At 41.7% G+C, this 19,157-nt stretch overlaps 1 protein-coding gene across 1 annotated transcript in view; it reads right to left on the reverse strand.

The window, feature by feature from the left end:
- WDR75 (WD repeat domain 75) overlaps positions 1-19,157 on the reverse strand; it is a 1,027,793-nt gene that overhangs the window by 22,157 nt on the left and 986,479 nt on the right. Inside the window, exon 22 of the mRNA XM_044071106.1 lies at positions 13,732-13,791. Within this exon, the coding sequence (XP_043927041.1) occupies positions 13,732-13,791 (60 nt within the window). The remainder of the gene's footprint in view (positions 1-13,731; positions 13,792-19,157) is intronic.

The raw sequence follows: 19,157 nt of genomic DNA on the forward strand, positions 1-19,157 counted from the left end.
TTCTGAGAGGCTTAGTCCTGTCCAAATAAAATCTAAGTTGTCTGTGCACATCCAAAACATGCAGTATTCGTTCTCCTTTGTTCTGTGGATTAGGGAAAAAAGTAGGTAAATGAATGGACAGATTAAGGGCCACACTAGGCACCACCTTGGGCATAAAGGAAGGATTGGTCCTGAGGGACACCCTGTCTGCATGGAAGATGATGAAGGGCTCCACTGCCACGAGGGCCTGTAATTCAGATACTCTTCTTGCTGAAGTGATGGCTATAAGGAAGGCTGTTTTCCAAAAAAGGAATTTCAACCCTGCAGTTGCAGCTGGCTCAAACGGAGGTAGAGTGAGCTTTTCTAATACAAAGTTAAGGTCCCAGGCTGGGGTAGGTGATCTCCTGGGTGGTCTTAAATTTTTGGCCCCTCTGAGGAATTGTTTTAGCAGGGGGTGAGAGAAGAGGGGTGGGTTCAGTATTATAATGCGCTGAAATGGCAGAGGCATGAATTTTAATTGACGAAAAGGAAAGGCCCTTGTGGAGCATCTCTGTTAAGTACTGAAGAATATGTGGTAAGCTGGGCACCGTTGTGCCCATCCCCTGAGTCTGGCTCCAGGAACAGTATCTTTTCCACTTTTCAGCATAGGATTTTCTATTACTACGCCTCCTTGCCTCCAGAATGACATCTAGCACCTGCTTACTGAGGGATGCTACTGGAGAGCTCAAAGAATTAGCCAGGCTGCAATGTTCAGGGTTTGAAGCTGAGGGTGCAGAATCAGGCCCTCCTGCTGGGACAGCAGGGAAGGGGTCTGAGGCAGGTGCCATGGTTCCAGCAGTGACATACTGCACAAGAGGGGGTACCAGTGCTGGCGTGGCCAGTCTGGTGCAATCAATATTGTCCTTGGTTTGTCCTGTCTGATCTTTAGCAGAACTTTCGAGAGGAGAGGCAGAGGGGGAAAGGCATAAACTGAGAGGCTTTCCCAGGTGAAGGACAGGGCATCCACTTTCCAAGCTTGACTGTGGGGAGTCCTTGTGCAGAATTTGTCCAATTGGTAGTTCCAAGGGGAGGCAAACAGGTCCATCTCTGGATTCCCCCATTTGTTTCTCAAAATATTGAATATCTTTGGTTCCAGTTTCCACTCGTGTGGGTTTATGAGATTTCTGCTTAGGTCGTCTGCCAGTGAATTTAGCTTGCCTGGCAGGAATTGAGTTTGCAGGTGCACTTGTTAGCTCAAGGCTGTGTTCCACACAGCCATGGCTAGTCTGCAGAGGGGGTACGAATGGGTTCCCCCCTGCTTGTTTATGTACCACATAACAGTGGTGTTGTCTGTCTTTAGCAATAATTGTCCTGGAAGAATGTGGTCCTTGAAGGCTGACAGGGAATTCTGTACAGCTAACATTTCTTTTTGATTGATATGCAGGTGCATCTGACTCTGGTTCCATTTGCCCTGAATGCCCTGCCCTGTCAAGTGAGCCCCCCATGCATAGGCTGATGCTTCTCTTGTTAGGGTTTGGGCGGCAGAGGGTAGAGTGATTGGGAGCCCCTTGTTGTGGTAGCAGTCCTCTGCCCACCAAAGGAACTCTGTCTTTATACAAGGAATGATGGGAATCATTGATTCCGGGTCCTGAAAATGTTGACACCATAGGCTTTTGAGATACCATTGTAGTTTCCTCATATGCAGTCTTGCATATGGAATTAGTAGAATGCAAGAGGCCATGAACCCCAGGGCTTGCATGACTTTCCTTGCAGACAGCTGGTCTTTGTGGCTAGTAGTTTGAAGTAGGCTGTCAAATAAACTTGTTTATCTGGCATGAGGTAAGCCATCTGGGAAGTTGTGTTCAAGCTTGCTCCCAGGAATACAATTTGTTGGCAGGGTACTAGATGAGATTTCTTTTTGTTTATGGTGTACCCCAGTGAGGTTAGAAGTTTCTTTACAAATGCCAGATGTTTTAGTAGCATGTCCTGGCTTTCTGCCTGAATTAGACAATCATCCAGGTATGGGTATATTTGAATATTTCTTTGCCTGCAAAATGCAATGACTGGAGCTAGGCACTTTGTGAATACCCTGGGCGCAGTAGATAAGCCAAAGGGAAGTGCAGAGAACTGATAGTGCATGGAGCCTGCTCGGAAGCGTAGGTATTTCCTGCAAGATCCCTTACTGGAATATGCAGGTAAGCTTCCTTTAAGTCTAAGGTTGTCAACCAGACATCTTTGCCTACTATAGGAAGCAGCTGATGAAGTGTTAGCATTCTGAATTTTGGTATTACCAAAAAGGTGTTTAAAATAGAGAGGTCCAGGATAGGACACCAGGAAACTGTTTTTTCTGGGTACCAGGAAAAGTCTTGAGTAAAAACCCTGCCCCCTTTCTTCTGCTGGGACAGGTTGAATAGCCCTGATACGTAGAAGAGAGTGAACCTGTTGTTGAGTCTCTGTCCACTGACTTGGGGGTAGGTCTGGCCAACCATTTGGGGTTGGTAAGGTGTGGAAGTGGAATCTGTATCCTTGGGAAAACTAGATTTAAAACCCATTTGTCCTGGGTAATGAGTTCCCAGTTTTTTGCATGCTGGGCGATCTTTCCCTCTAAGGGAGCAGGCAGTTGAGCAGGGCTTGGAAGGTTTAAGGTTAAGTCATTGTGACATTTTTCCACAGGGGGGTGTCTTACTACTTCCAGCTTTGGAAGTGGGAGCCCCCCCACTGCTTAGGCCTGTGAGTACCTTGAGACTGTAGCCTAGGTGGTCTGCTGTTCCTGGGTTTGGACTGAGAAGGCCTGGAAGAGACAGGGAAGGACCAATTCTTTGAAGGCCAATGCCTAACTAAATCTGGGAGGCTGTACTTGCAGGAAATCTTTAACAGTTTGCATAGATTTAGATTTTTCCTCTATATTTTTAAGGACTTCTTCTGCTTTGTTATCAAACAGGCGGTCTTGGTTCAAGGGAGCATCCAGTAATTTAGTTTTAACATGATCTGGCAAATTTTGTTCCTTAAGCCAAGCATGCCTTCTAAGAACATACCCAATGACAGCAGCCCTGCAAGATGCTTCTAAAGAGTTAAAACCACATTGCAAAGTATGTTTACCAACTTGTTCAGCAGAATGCATTAAATCCTGTAATTCTTTATTTTCAGCACAGTCAGTAATCAACATCATTTTCTGTTTAAGTAGTCCCATAATATGCTGCTGATAGTTTAACATATGAAACTGGGAGTTTAAGGCCCTAATGGCCAAAATAGCAGAAGTGTATACCTTTTTACCCAATCTGTCCAAGGCCCTGGAATCTCTATCATAGGGGGTAGGGTTTTTGGCAGTAGTAGCCTTAATGCCTTTAGGTTCTTGGGAAATGGTCTCTGGGGCCGCAGTAGGATTCTTGAAGAGGAACTTGAGAGAGTCAGGTACTCTAATACCAGTCAGGTTTCCTGGGAGATGGAGGTAAAGTGTCTGGGGACAGGCTAGATTCCAAGTAGGCATCATCTACAATGTCCAGGACAGGAGGGATAGCTAAAGGCCTGTGTTGAGGGAGGAGTAAGAATTCCCTAAGCCTCTTTTTGGAGTCAGAGTAATCCTGGCTTTCCCAGCAGAAAATGCTCCCTCAGAGTGTGTAAGGTTTCACCAAAGGAAAAAGCTTCTGGAGGGGAAGCAGAGGGAATGGAATCCTCTGCATCAGAATCCTCATAGGTAGATAAGGGCAAATCCTGGTAATCAGAGGAAACAGACATATCCTGATCAGAAGAATCAGAAGGAAAATCAGTTCAGCCATTCTTATTTATTTTTTAGGCATATGGGCCTAACCATGTGGTCTGAAGTCGGTTTTCTAGGCGTTAGTCGAGTTTTATATCTTGAAAAATAAGATGGCGTTGGTTTGAAATGCAAGTCTGTAGGCCTGAAATACACCCTCAGAAGCCGGTGCCTGCACAGCAGCTCTAGATCCATCCAAGGTAGAGACATCTGCAGGTTCCATAGTCGAAGAAGCATCTCGCGGCATACCGGACTCCGAATGGGTCTCAGTAGAGGCCTGCGAATCTGAAGTAGCAGGTATCAGGGGCTGCGAAAGCGCCAAAGTACAGGCGAACTGGCAACTAGCTTAACGGAAGCGTCATCGGCAGCTTTGGACTTATGCGGTCCGTCTCTGTCTTTATCTTTACGTTTCTTCGGAATGTCGGTAGTCGGATGGCTTACCGAAGTCACTTCTGGTTAAACAGAGTACCAAAATAATTTGCTGCAAAAATAAACTGATGACAAATAGTTCATGCGTTGAATAAGGCACAAAACCGACAGCTAGGGACATCGTGGACTGGGCCTAAGCAAGGAATGCAGTACGAATGAAAATCTTTATGAGGTATTTGCTTTCCACAGGTAATACAATTGTTAACTTTTACCGACATCGGTTTAGAGCAAGAAAAAAAATCCCCAACGGGGTACTTAGCTTTTTTGAAGACTTTGGTTCTGAAACTCGAAAACAAAAATTTCAGGAGTCGGCCGACCAGCACTTGCGAACTGCTTCTGCTTCGGGCACCGCGCGGCAAGAAAGACTGATGTAATGGCGTCGGCTGCATGTTTTATACCCCTGACGACCTGACGTCATGGAAGAGGAGACAGCATCTGATGCAGGGATCCAAGACTCTGATATTCAGGCCGGCTGAGAGCTACCTGGAGGCAGATAACCCTAATGTAATGACTGCAACAGTGAAACACAAAGAACATCAAAACCCTGTGCACGAAAATCAAGAAAAACTTTTTAATGTTCTCTTGGAATCCCAGCTTGTGTAAGATCTCTCTCATCCAAGAGAGACAGAGATTCCTGGCACTTTGAAAAAAGACTCTTCAAAGATAAGCAAGTCATCTAAATATGGAATAAGTGTGAATACTCTGTAGTCTGCAATGAGCTATGATATTCCAAAGGGTAAGTCAGAGAACTGATAATGTGATCCAGACACACAAACCTTAAGAAACGTCTGAAGTCTAGATGAATAAAGATGTGGTGATAAGCAGTTTTTAAGTCTATAGTAAGAGGGAACAGGTTGTAAAGTGACATAATTTCGGATATGTGCACTATCTCAAACAAGTTTATGAAAGAAAGATCCAGAACTGGTTTCCAAGCATTTTCTTTTTTTTTTTTTTTTGGCACTAGGAACATCCTTGAGTAAAAACCCTCGTCCAATTGGGAAGGAGGAACTATTTCAGTCACTCCTTGGGACAGTATGTGATGAACAGGTGGAAACAGAGAGTCTGATCTGGAGGATAAGGAATGACTCCCTGGAAAAGAGGGATTTCCTCCCACTGCCATCTGTAACACTGATGAATGATTGGACTTGTCCTTGGTTTTGGGAGGTTTCAGGATTCTTTTTGGAGCCCCTTTGCCATTTCTTCTTAAATGTCTGTTTACCTGAATTTTGTCGAGTTTTTATTTACTTATTTTTTTTTGCCAAAACTGGATGAACAGATAGAAACTCCACTGGACAATTTGAAAAAGAAGGGATGAAAATCTTGGATCACCTTGCCCTTTTCATCACACTTTGAACAGCTCTGCAGCATAAGGTCCAAACGCAATCTCTATTCAAGTGAGAATTTAAAATCTCATTTGCAACATATGGGAGGTTCTGAGAATGCAGCCTTGCAAAACTCCTTAAAACAGTACCAGTGACCATAGCCCTGGAAGAAGTATCAACAGTCATACACACACTATAAGCAATGAGTAGTGACCTGTGCAATAGAATAAACTACGCTGTTAAGAGCAGATTTTCCTCACAAGAAGAAAAGTACAGTTTTGTACCTACCATAAATGTAGATGTTCGAAGATCCACATTGCTGCAGTCCTTACACTTGGGTATAGCGCTGTCAAACTGACGCCAGGACGACAGGGTATAAATGCGCACGCCCGACGTCATATCCTCAGTCTTTTCTTGCCCCAGATGTCAGAAGACCCTAAACAGGGTAAGATCAAAAAATTACCAAACACTAAGCACCCCCACACCCAAACTATGTACAATTTCTAACAATTATCTAATAAAGTTCTAACCTAACCACACAACCACCCCTAAACTCAGAGGGGACGGAGGGACTGCAGCAATGTGGATCTTCGAACATCTACATTTATGGTAGGTACAAAACTGTACTATGTTCTTCATCTCACATTGCTGCAGTCCTTACACTTGGGTAGATTCCCAAAGCAGAGGCAAGGGAGGATGGCAAATCAAATAGAAGCAGGAGCTGTCAAAATGCCCTGTAGAATAGCAGTGGCAAACCCAGCCCTAGATTTAGAGTAGAGAGGAAGGTGGTAGTGCTTAGAGAAAGTATGTACTGAACTCCAAGTAGCTGCCTCCAAGATGTCCTTAGTTGACACTCCCCTTAGAAAGGCTGTAGAGGTGGCAGTGGCCCTAGTGGAATGAGGTCTGATCCCTGTTGGGATCTGCTTGCCATGCTGAGAATAACAAAATGAAATGCAAAACCCAATCCATTTAGAAAGAGTTTGTTTTGACACAGGCTTGCCCTGAGTACCTAAAGCAAAAGAAACAAACAACTGCTGCGACTGCCTGAAACCCTTAGTCCTATCTAAGTAGTAGCGTAACTGTCTGTGCACGTCCAAAGTATGCAAGATCTTTTCCCCCTTGTTTTGGGGGTCTGCATAAAAGGTAGGTAAATGAATAGACTGGTTTAAAGACACACTTGAGACCACCTTAGGCATAAAGGAAGGGTTAAAGATACCCTATCCTTATGGAAGATCAAGAAAGGCTCAACAGCCATAAGGGCCTGCAATTCAGAAACCCTTCTTGCAGAGGTAATGGCCAACAAAAAAGCAGTCTTCCATGACAAATATTTTAACTCGGCCGTAGCTGCAGGCTCAAAAGGTGGCAGAGTGAGCTTTTCCAACACATAATTGAGGTCCCAAGCTGGAGTAGGAGCTCTTCGTGGCGGTCTTATGTTCTTTGCCCCTCTGAGAAATTGCTTGAACAAAGAATGAGAAAACAAAGGTGGATCACAGTCATAGTGAGCTGAAATTGCTGCAGCATGAATTTTAATGGAAGAGAAGGACAAACCCTTGTCCAATAACTCAGTAAGATATAAAAGAGCCACACTTAAATCAGGCTCAGAAACATCCACACCCTTTGCTGCACTCCAAAGCAAAAATCTCTTCCACTTGTCCGCATACACTTTTCTTGTACTAGGTCTCCTAGCTTCCATAATCACATTCAAAACTTGTTGAGGAAGTTGAGCCCTGCTATGAGCTAAAACAGGATATGCCATGCTGTGAGATGAAGAGAGTGAAGCTTGACATTGAGTAAATGACCTTCCTTTTGAGACAACAGTTGAGGAATCAAAGGCAGGGGCCACGGTGGTTTCCTTATTAGATTTCTCAGAAGTGGGTACCAATGCTGTCGGGGCCAATCTGGAGCTATCAGAATCATTCTTGGTTTGTCCTGGCTTACCTTTAACAGAACCTTTAGAAGTAGAGGAAGTGGTGGAAAGGCATATACATGAAGATTTTTCCAACTGAAAGAAAGAGCATCCGTTTTCCAAGCTGCCTGGTGTATCCTTTTTGTGCAAAACTTTGGCAGCTGGTGGTTTAGAGGAGAAGCGAACAGATCTATGTCTGGTGTTCCCCATGACACTGTTAATTGCTGAAATACCTGAGGATCCAGTTTCCACGGGATCCATGATTTGCCTGCTTAACACATCTGCTAAGGAGTTCTCACCCCGGCAGAAACCTTGCCTGAAGATCCAGTTGTAAACTGAGAGCAGTTTCCCATAGAATCATTGCTTGTCTGCATAGAGGGTAAGAATGTGTGCCCCCTTGCTTGTTGATGTACCACATGACGGTTGTGTTGTCTGTTAGAATCAACACCTGTCCTGGAAGAAGTAATTCCTTGAAAGCTGTTAATGCAAACTGGACTGCTAACATCTCCTTTAGGTTGATATGTAGATGCTGTAGTCTGGCAGGCCACTTGTCCTGTATCCATTTTCCATTGAGATGAGCTCCCCAAGCTTTGTCTGAGGCATCTGTTGTTAGAATCTGACTTGCCTCCGGGTCACAGAAAGTCCCTTGTTTAGGTGACATTGCTGAGCCCACCACAAGAATTCCTTTTGGATGCAAGGTATTATTGGAATGACAGTGTCCAGATCGTGGCAGTGCTGTGTCCATAGATTCTTGAGATACCATTGTAGCTTCCTCATATGCAGTTTGGCATTGGGAAGCACCAGAATACAAGATGCCATGAACCCTAAGGCTTGAAGGACTGTCCTTGCAGTCAGCCCGGACTGATGCGATAGTTGTTGGAAGTAAAGGGGAAGATTCTTTTGTTTGTCCGGGGTCAAAAAGGCCATCTGGGCTGCTGTATTCAGTCTCACACCCAGAAAGCACATGTCCTGAGAGGGTACTAGACTGGACTTTGTTTCGTTCACAGAATACCCTAGGCATCTTAGCACTGTTATCACATATTCTAAATGCTGTAGAAGCTCGTCCTTGCTCTGAGCCAGAATCAGGCAATCGTCCAAATAAGGGTAGATCTGTATTCCTTTCCGTCTGAAAAAAGCTATCACTGGAGCCAGGACCTTTGTGAATACTCTGGGTGCAGTGGATAAGCCAAAGGGCAATGCAGAGAATTGATAGTGTGAATCTCCAGCTCAGATACTTCCTGCAGCGTAGAGTGATAGGGACATGAAGGTAAGCCTCTTGGAGATCCAAAGTTACCATCCAGTGATCCTTGCCCAGGAGGGGTAACAGCTGTTGCAATGTCAGCATCTTGAACTTGGGGATGTCCAGAAAGGTGTTGAGGATAGACAAATCCAGAATTGGTCTCCACGTGTTCCCCTTTTTTGGTACTAGGAATAGGCGAGAGTAAAATCCTAGGCCCCTTTCTGCCATAGGCACGGTTGTATGGCCCCTATCTGTGTCAATATGGATATTTGTCTGTGAGCTTCCAATCTGTGTTGGGGCGGAATATCTGGCATGCCCTTGAACGGTGGTAAGGTATGGAAATAAAATCTGTAACCGTGGTGAATGATATCCAATACCCATCTGTCTTGGGTAATTAAACTCCAGTTCTCTTTGAAAAGTGTCAGTCTTCCTCCTAAAGGTGCTGTGAGACGTGAAGGTTCTGGCAGTTGAAAAGGTAGGTCATTGGGTCTGTCTGAAAGGGCTGACCCCTGCCCTCCCCTGAAGACTGTGCAGGTGAGCTCCCTGTCCTGGATCTAAAGGAACCCTGAGCTCTGCCCCTAGCACGCCTAGACCTACCCCTAGACTGGGAATCATAAGAAGGGTATGTCCGCTTTGCTTGGCCAGTTTCTGCTAAACTTTGGAGGTTGAACCTGTAAAAAATCTTTAACAGTGTGCATAGATTTAGCTTTGTCCTCCATTTTCTTTAAAACTGCTTCAACAGGCGAACCAAACAACACATCAGATTGTAAAGGGGCATCCAAGATCCTTGACTTAACATGCTCAGCTAAATTCTGATCCCTTAACCAGGCGTGCAAGGACAGTACCAGTAGCAGCCACCCTGGAAGAGGCCTGTACAGCATCAAAACCACATTGTAAGGAATGCTTACCCACCTGTTCAGACACATGTACCAGATCTTGCAACTCCTTACATTCAATACCCTCTGCCAGAGCATCTACCTTAGACTTTAACTGTGAAAGGAGATAGATTTGATATCTCAGCATGTGGAATTGACAATTTAAAGCCCTCATGGCTAAAGTTGAAGAAGTATACACTTTCTTACCCCATCTGTCTAAGGCTCTTGCCTCTTTGTCCTGAGGAACTGGATTTTTAGCCACAGAAGCCTTAACCCCTTTAGGCCCCTGAGTAACTGTCTCTGGATCTGCCCTAGGGCTTTTAAAAAGATACTTGTGAGCTTCAGGTACCCTATAGTATCTGTCTGGTTTAACAGGAGCGGGAGGCAAAGAATCAGGGTTAAGGGAGGCCTCTGCAAAAACATCTTCCACCACAGAAAGAACAGGGGGGATAGCTAAAGGCCTATGCTGAGGTAAAAACAAAAATTCCCTAAGTCTTTTCCTGGAATCAGAGAAATCCTGACCTTCCCATTTAAAATGCTCCCTCATGGCATGGAGAGTCTCTGAGAATGAAAAATCCTCAGGAGGAGAAGCAGAAGGGGTGGAGTCATCCACATCAGAATCAGAATAATGAGAAAACTCCTGTAAATCCTCAGCTGAAGACTCAGAAATATCAGAATCCTGTTCAAAATTCCCAAATTCAGGATCCACCCTAGGCCTTTTGTCAGGAGGGCATAGAACCCTAATCATAGTAATTAAATCTTCAGCCATCTTAAGCATATGTCTCTTGGGCACAGGGCCTGAAGTACTAGGAGGAGCGCCTGCTACAGCTGAACCTGGCCTACTCTTGGAAGAAGCCTTTGTAACAGTAGGGGAAGGCCTAGCCACCTTAGGCAGAGAGGGGAGAACAGCTACCTGAGAAGCCCCTTCAGCCTGGCCTACCTCCTGTGAAGACACATCCTGTAACAACAAAGTCTCCCCTGGGACTCTAGGAAACTTCTGTTTGGGCCTCTGGCACAACCGTGCCCTCTAAAGAACCGACGTCCGGGGCTGGTGCCTCTAACCTAGGCCTAGGTGCTTTGTCCTTGCGCTTCGGAGAATCCGACGGCATTTTGTAATTGCACCGCTCAAGACTAACCTAGCGCAGTCTAATCTCCTCTTTATGGTACGCTTGTTAAATCTAGCGCAAGAGGAACACCCAACAACGCCGTGCTCAGGCCCTAAACACGGTATACACAAGCTGTGGTAGTCCCTATGTGGTATCTGTTTCAAGAAATACAGTTATTTACTTTTTCTGACATCCGGTAAAATACTGAGGCAAGAAAAACCAAAATATTCCCAACGGGTACTTAGCCAACTTGATTCGGTCTGAAACTCGGTTTCGAAAATCTCAGGACGCCAACCTGCACCGCAAATTTGCTTCTGCATCGCAAAAGACTGAGGATATGACGCCGGTCATATACCCTGACGCCCTGGCGTCAGTTTAATGCGCCATGACCATATACTTTGGTATTCGGGCCGACCGAGGACAGCGCTATACCCAAGTGTAAGGACTGCAGCAATGTGAGATGAAGAACATCTGCAGATAAAACATTGCTTACACTTTCACAATTTGTCAGAACCAACTTTAACATACGTGTCTGACAAAAATTCTGAAAACTAAAGTTGCAGAAGTATACACTGTATTCCCATACATATCAATAAACTTCTCATCCTTATCAGAAAAAGTAGGACTGGGATTAATCAAGTGGTTTTCAGCAGTGGAATAAAATAAACTTACAGCTGCTGGGTCAGGTTTGGGAATAGTGTATAAAAATGTAAAAGACTGAAGAACTTTATACATCCTATCTGCCTTTTTAGGGCAGCTGGCTGACTATCAGGTCAGCAGATTACCCAAATGTAATGACTGCAACAGTGAAACACAAAGAACATCTGCAAGCAGTAGCTCATCTCCTCTAAAGCAGACAAAACAGGAGGAATGGGTGTAGGCTCTAGAAAATCCTTTTGTAACAACTCATAGTATTTTCTGATGGACTGAGAAACCTCAGTGCTCTCACTGAAAACACTGGCACATTCCAGCAATGCTATCAGCACCAAAGGGAATCAGACACTGACCTCTGCTCGGAGTCTGATTCAGAAATGCAAGGAAGAAACTATATCTGTTCCTGCATATTCCTGTTCAGATTCAGACTCGAAGCTCTTCAGGAAAAGAGGAATCCCTCTTTCTTTTAGCAGAAGCTACTTTACAAGAATCATCAATAGTCTGAATTAAACCCTGAGCCAGACCAGTAAACTACTCCTGTTCAAAGAAATTTGAGAATTTGAGGAGGACACATGCTTGGTTTTCTCTTTTTTGACAGAAAAATGGGCCAGCTGTGTTACTAATGGCAGCATCTGCTTCCCCAGGGATGGACACAGAATTCTGAAAGGGAAAATTTCCCTGTTCCCCCTCCCAGGACTGACAAGAGTGTCTCCCCTTTTCCACTGAGGGGACCCCGACAGCCACAAAGGATGCGGCTAAACCCCCCCAAGTCCATAGTGGCTGCAGGTGCTACACCAGAGGAACCCAGGGTAAAAGATGAATGGTCTGAGGATACGACAAATGGCCACAGCAGAGTCACCCACCTGAGGCTATGGCAAATTGCTAGCTTGCTGAGGTGGCAAAGACTGTTTGCTTAACTTTTTCTTTTTGCGGCTGGGAGGAGGATAGACCATGAGACTGACAGTCTGTTCCATGAACAAGGTCAAAAATGGTCTCTTTTCTGGGGATGACAAACAGCAATTTGCCAGTGCACAAAAGTTACTTTTTTGACAGAAAACAACACAATAAAAGCACTTAAATACTTTGCCAAAAAGAGGAAAAATAAACGCACTTTCTCCACAGAAAAATGGTTTCAGTTACTTTACACTACTTTTAAAATGGAGGGAAAAAAAAGCGATTGCTCCATTTAAAAATATGTTACAGTTTTGAGACAGTTCTTTAAAACATAACACTTCTAGCTTTAAAATAAGTTTCCTGAGCAGGAAACTAATAAAACACTACCAAAATTAAGAAAAGGGATTTTTTTTTCTTCAAAGGGAACTTCTCTACACAGCAATGGAAAGCACAAGCAGACCATCGATCCACATAAGTCTCAAAGGCCTAGTTTCTGGTGGCAGTAAATCTCTGAAGGGCTTCACACCCAAACTTGCTAGCTCAGCTCGAGCTGCCTGACAGCTTGGACATGTGGAAGGTGCCACATGTATAGGTTTGGAAGCTGGCTGGCTGTTATATCCCTGGCAGGATATAATCCAAATAGTTACGGCTACTGCATCACTGATCAATACGATGAACATGACATATGAAGTAAGAGAGAGGTAATAAATAGTACAAAGACCCAAGCTGACAGAAGTATAAATAATTTTGTCAAACCAGTTCACTGGTGCTGACTGAAGCAGGCTGCTCACAGGCAGGTAAAGGACAAAAACAAAAATAGAACATTCATGCACTTCAACAAAGTAAGGATACCAGAAAGGGGGGATTAACATACTCTACACAATCCTGTTGAGTAAATGGAACAAAAACTAGGAGAATGTGAGAAATGAAAGAACAGTGAAAAGATTTTTAAGGTAGTGCATTGTATGTACAAGCAAGTCTAAACAGGTACAAAGAACTGACAGTGGTAAGATTAAAGCATACCTGAAGTAAACACAAAAACAAAACTAAAGAAATAGACCCCTAAGTCAATTACCATTTATAAAACATGTTCAACAGCAGACAAAAAGGTCACATTAACTTACAGTATTTACATCTTTTTACCACATTTCCAACACAGACCAGCTGATTAGACAAGTCTCAACCCAAGACACATACAGATGGAATGGTATGATAAAAATAGGCAGTGTAAAATCACTTTTAACTAATCTAAACAAAAGCATTTAAGGTGATAAAAAAGAAATGCATAATGAAGTTATGTCAACATACACACAGAGGAGAAGCTCTGAAATGTATATATCTTACATTTACTCTAATTTGCAAAGCTCAGAATTAATAAGCTTTCTGTTGCTGAAGCTTGGCAGCTGCATAATATTTTTTAAGCATCTTTCATAAGTTCGTAGATTGGTACTAGGCTAACTGCCCTTCTGGGCCATTTTAAGCCTAGCCAATTACCTTGTGTGAGAATCATCTCTGTCCCTCATATCTATAGTGTAATCACCTTAACCATTATGCCAACCTCCCACCCCACACCTTCCTAGTATGTATACACACCTGTTTGCTTGACAAGGCAAGTCTGTCTTCTTCAGACTGTGTAGTGAATGTCAATAAGTCCTGAAAAACAAAATGCATTTCTGTAATCTACAAACTGTAGCAAAATATGCACAATGGTGAGTTACATGCATCAGACATTACTTTTTTGTGAGAACAAACGAGTTATGTAGATACCTATAAAACATCTTGAAAAGCATGTCAGTTAACAGGTTAATCACCTTACCCAGGAGGCTTTTCTCATAGTAATACAGAGACCCTTGTCCTTCCACCTCTGACAGAACACTTTTTACCACTGACAGCACAGGAATAACTTAAGGGTAATAACATCTCTGATCTGCTCACACAAGAATACAAACTGCAGATCCAATTAAGCATACTCAAAAGTAACAAGGAAAAAGCCTTCTGTATTTCCTCACAGCTAGAAGCCAAAAAACAGCCTTAAACTGTCCCCATCTGCCACCGCAGATTTGTGAAATTCCATCAAGGGAGAATGAGGGTGGCAGCTTAGCAAGTGCCACTAAGTCATCACTGACGCAGATGTTGAAATAACCCCAGCCTAACAGATTTGGGTGAAGTAACACCTTGAAGTTGGTGAACTCTTATAGAAATTCCTTAACATTTGTCATTTTGTTACTGCATCAGTGACATACTGATAGGTGTTTCTCTCTATGCTACATACAGGGATAACTCCTAATTTAGATTTAAAACATACAGCCTTGCACACCTCCAGTTATGTCACATTTAGGCTGCTGCATAACGAAGACACCAGGCAGCCAGGTGGGGACAGAAGTGGACATCCAGTCATGTCTGTATTATAAATGCAAAACAGAAGTCAAGAGCTACAGCCATCGTATCGCAGATAGACATAATTTAAATACAATACTCTATATGGAGGTAAACAGTTGCAGGTCCCAGTAACTGGCTTGTGATGACATTTCTGCATGCTGGGTATCTTAAGATAGGAATTGCTTTAACAACCTGCAATCCTAAACAGAATCAATGTACTCTATCATGATGCTCACTGTATCTTGTTTGTGCTTCACACCAGTCCTATTATCGATGACTGACTAATGATGACAAAATGTAAAACCGGAGCTAAGAATACTCAATGTGCAATAGGACAGACTGGAAACAGGAGGCATCTGTCACAGACACACCTAACAAAACTGACATCCAGCATTGTGAAGGAAAAAAAATAGTACACATACTAACATGCAACAAGTACAGAGAACCTAGATTTACAAGAATTAATGACACTGAAGTTATGCCTAATTATGGTGATGATGATGGGAGCAAACAGGGATCAGAAATACTGGAGAGATAACCAAAAATGTCAGAAGTCGTCTTTATCAAGAACAACTAAGGCTTTCTAAAGATCAGATAAGGAAATGCTGAATATACAGGTTTCGTCCGGAATGACACAGGGACAACTAAACTGACAAGCAGTACAAAAACATCCTGCAAGTAATAATCCTGCAAGCAGCACAGCCAATATCTCTATTCTCATTAGCTATAGGACACCTAAGAAAAAAACCTCAGTCATTACAATAATTAAATGAAAAATACAATGCAGAAAAAGAAAAATCTTACTCCAGCAGGATTTAGAATGTACAGTGTCATCTAAGATTAGTCAAACTGAGCTGTGAAGACAAGGAACTTTAAATAAAGTTACAAGAAACTTTACAGTGAAAACAGTTTACAATGCATAACTTGGTCATTACATCTGAAAACTAACTTGAAGAGTACAGTACATTATGCAAAGTTTTACAACTGTCCTTGTTTGAGCTAGAACCTAATTATCTGTAACTGCATGCTGGTATTGCACTTGGATTGAAAGGTATAGTGACTAGGACTGTCCCCTCACAGCAAGAGGTTCTCTGGTTCGGATCTTGGCTAAGGTGCTTTCTGTGTAAAGTCTGCATGTCATCCTTGGGTTTGCATTTTTTTCTAAGTGTTCTAGTTTCCTCCCACTACCCCAAGGAATGCAATATGTGGATCAGTGACAAAACTGTTACTGTGTGTGTATGTGTGTGAATAAGAGAGGTAGGGAAGAAAGGAAGGCCTATTAATCGGGTTTCATTCCCCACTTGCCTAGTACACGATGGTGACTGTTCATGGGATTATGAGGACAGTCGTATACAACTCAAAAGCACTGAATGAAGGGGCTACACTTGTATGGCTATTAGACACTATTTACTACATAAAGTACATGATGCACTAACCAAATTATATAAATAATATCTGTACTATTTGCAGTGTGTGTTGCCTACTGCAAGAAGTGCTAATATAGTACTTAACTTACTCTTCTGTTCAAAGCTTTAACTCTTATGATCATGTGCAAGGTTTTCTTTTTCCTACCTGTTTTTGTTGTAATTATGCTCGCATCATGTAAAATACAGATTTATTTTTAATTTAGTTAATACAGTGGAACTCTTTTTATTAAGTATATTAAAATTGCTTGTATTTAATGTGAAAGAAGCGGAGCTCGCACCCAGCAAAATTAGTGTACAAAGCTCTTTATTTAATGCTGCAGATACCACCTGTTTTCGTCCATAAAACCATAGACTTCATCAGAAATACATTAAGTAAAACAATTCATCTTATATACCTGTAAGGTAAAACGGTGCACCAATCAAACACCCACTTCAATTATATAATTCCAGAATTAATTAAAACGTTAAATAAAAACAATTTATGTTTGAAAAATCTATTCACCAAGGACCACGTTCATACAGTAACCCAATAACATTTTAAAAAACATACATTTACCTAAATACAAGTTAAAATTAATTTTGATAACTGTTAAAAACAAAAATATGTAAAATGAACTTCTACAATAATTGTTGTTGTCTTTCGGCTTTCCCTGGTTAGGGGTCACCACAGTGGAACTCCGGTCCGCTAATGATTGGCAGTAGATTTTCACGAACGCCGAGGTGCCAGCTCAACGTTCAACCTTCAACGAAGGCACGCCCATTTACGCATGTCTTTCGAACGCCCACCCAACTGCGGGGAGGACATGCAGACTCCACACACAAGGCACTCCTCCTACAACAGTATTAAATGGAAATAAGAATCCATACAACACTCCCACCTACTGGCCAAAAAGGTAAATGTCATAAATGAACATTAAATAAAGTATTAAATTCAATGTCCAAATGCTTGAAATGTATGTGTGTGTATATATATATATATATATATATATATATATATATATATATATATATATATATATATATATATATATATATATATATATATATATGTGTGTGTGTGTGTGTGTAATAAAATACAATAATAATAAATACGTGTTACAATTTAGCAGCCCTTTAAAAGTGGGGCAATCCTAATATTTTCATTTAGACCTGATGTCATTCCTGCATCAAGGGTAACCTGCCAGTAAAGTTCCCTGTATCCCAACAGGTTTTCCCAATGCCCACCCCTTTAATCAACTTGCACTTGCTCAAGAACAAAAAAAGTGAATTTTGCCTGTTGACAACACAAAGTATGTTTAAAAAGTGCATTTTTATCACTTTTTGTCTTAGTCTCATAAATATGTTCATAAATACGTCTTTTTATCTTTCGCTCCATCTTGCCAAAGTGTGAATGGCCCATAATCTTCCTGTCTCTACTAGGTACATAGACCCTCACACACTGTGCAATGTACTGACATTGGGAACACGTCCCACACTGGTAGGTTCCTTTACATTTACCACTTACAATCCCTTTTCTTTCTTGTTCCTCAAGCAGGTTTTTTTAAATTCCTACCCTTCTTAAAAATAAATTTCAGAGGCAAATTTTTGTCGAAAGGTAAGTCAGTGAACTTCAAAAAATTGTTCCATTCGTTTCTCACTATATTATTACAGTGAAGGAAATCAGTGTTATACTCAGTAATAAGAGCCCTATTAATTTCAAAACTATCCTTTGTTTAATAAATGACCTGGTTGTAATCACTAAGAATGCACAACCCTAACACAGGGCAAAATTTGTTGGCTCTGTTAGAGGAAACATCAACTCTAATCTCATGTAGGAAATCAACCGGGTACCCCTTTTCCCTAAAAAGTCGATCAAGAAAGTCACATTCTATTTCAAAATCATAGTCTAAGGAGGTCATCCTGCTAGCTCGGATGTATTGCCCTCTCACCAAACTCCTTTTTTGAAACATGGGATGGGAACTATTAAAATGTAAAAAGGAGTTTGAATAGGTACTTTTTCGAAAAACATTTGATTTAATATTGGTAAATACAAAAAAACAAAACAGGCGAGAAGACTCCCACAACGAAACTCCTTTATTCACAAGTAAATGGTAAGCGCTTTCACCGGCCAAATGCACCAGCTTCCTCAGACCAAACTCAAACAACTTCAAACTATGACCAGTTGTTATATATATATATATATATATATATATATATATATATATATATATATATACACAGTTAAGTACTTAATAAGCGTACTAATTAATTAACAAGCATAAGACTTAATCAATTAAAACTTTTTTTTTTTTTTTTTTAATCTTTTTAATTGTCAAACTTATAAAGAACATGTCGCCTGGTACACTAGATACCAGGATGACATGTTCTTTTTGTGGAAAGGTCCGAGACAAGCCATAGATCTATTTGTTTTAGAATTATCTAAATTCACCTCTTTTCTGGAATTCACCTATCAGGTGGATGAAAACATGATCAATTTTCTGGACATTTGTCTGAGTAAGTATATTGTTAAAGGCCAATTTAAATCTACAATATACCGTAAACCAACATATTCTAACATGTTCCTACACTTTACTAGCTGCCACCCTTTTAGTCAGAAAAAGGCTGTAGTTAAGGGCCAGGTTGTGAGAGCAGCTAGGATGGTGTCCAGTTTTGATGATTTTCAGGATGAATGTTCCCTCCTTAAACAAATGTTTTTAAGGAGAGCATACCCTGTAGACCTAATAGATCAAGTTGTACAAGAAGTAAGTAGGAAAAGGCATTCAGGACATTTCCAACCTCTTAAACAAGATAAACATGTACAGGTGGGTGCAATGGAAGTCCCCGGAGGTATTGTTCTTTCAAAGACCAGAAAAAAATTTGAATTTGCAAGTTTTTTGACCACATATTCTACTGATGCAAGTAGGATTAAGGAAATCATGTATAAAAACTGGAATATCATACAACAAGATTTTGAGGTGAACAAAAAACTTGGGCATGATTTGTCCATTACCTTTAGAAGGGGTTCTAACCTTAAAAATCTGTTAGAGAGGGTTAAGAGAGTATCCCGGGGGCAACATGGTACCTTTAAGTGTGGGAGATGCCCTCAATGCAAATTTATCCATACCTCTGATAATATTACTATTAGAGATAGGGATTATAAAATCTTGGGTCACTATTCATGTGATTCACAAGGTGTTGTTTATTGTGCTTCTTGTACTCATTGTGATGCATTCT

Source organism: Protopterus annectens, chromosome 5.part0, assembly GCF_019279795.1.
Source record: "Protopterus annectens isolate FY-2018-M chromosome 5.part0, PAN1.0, whole genome shotgun sequence".
Taxonomy (NCBI): Eukaryota; Metazoa; Chordata; order Ceratodontiformes; family Protopteridae; genus Protopterus; species Protopterus annectens.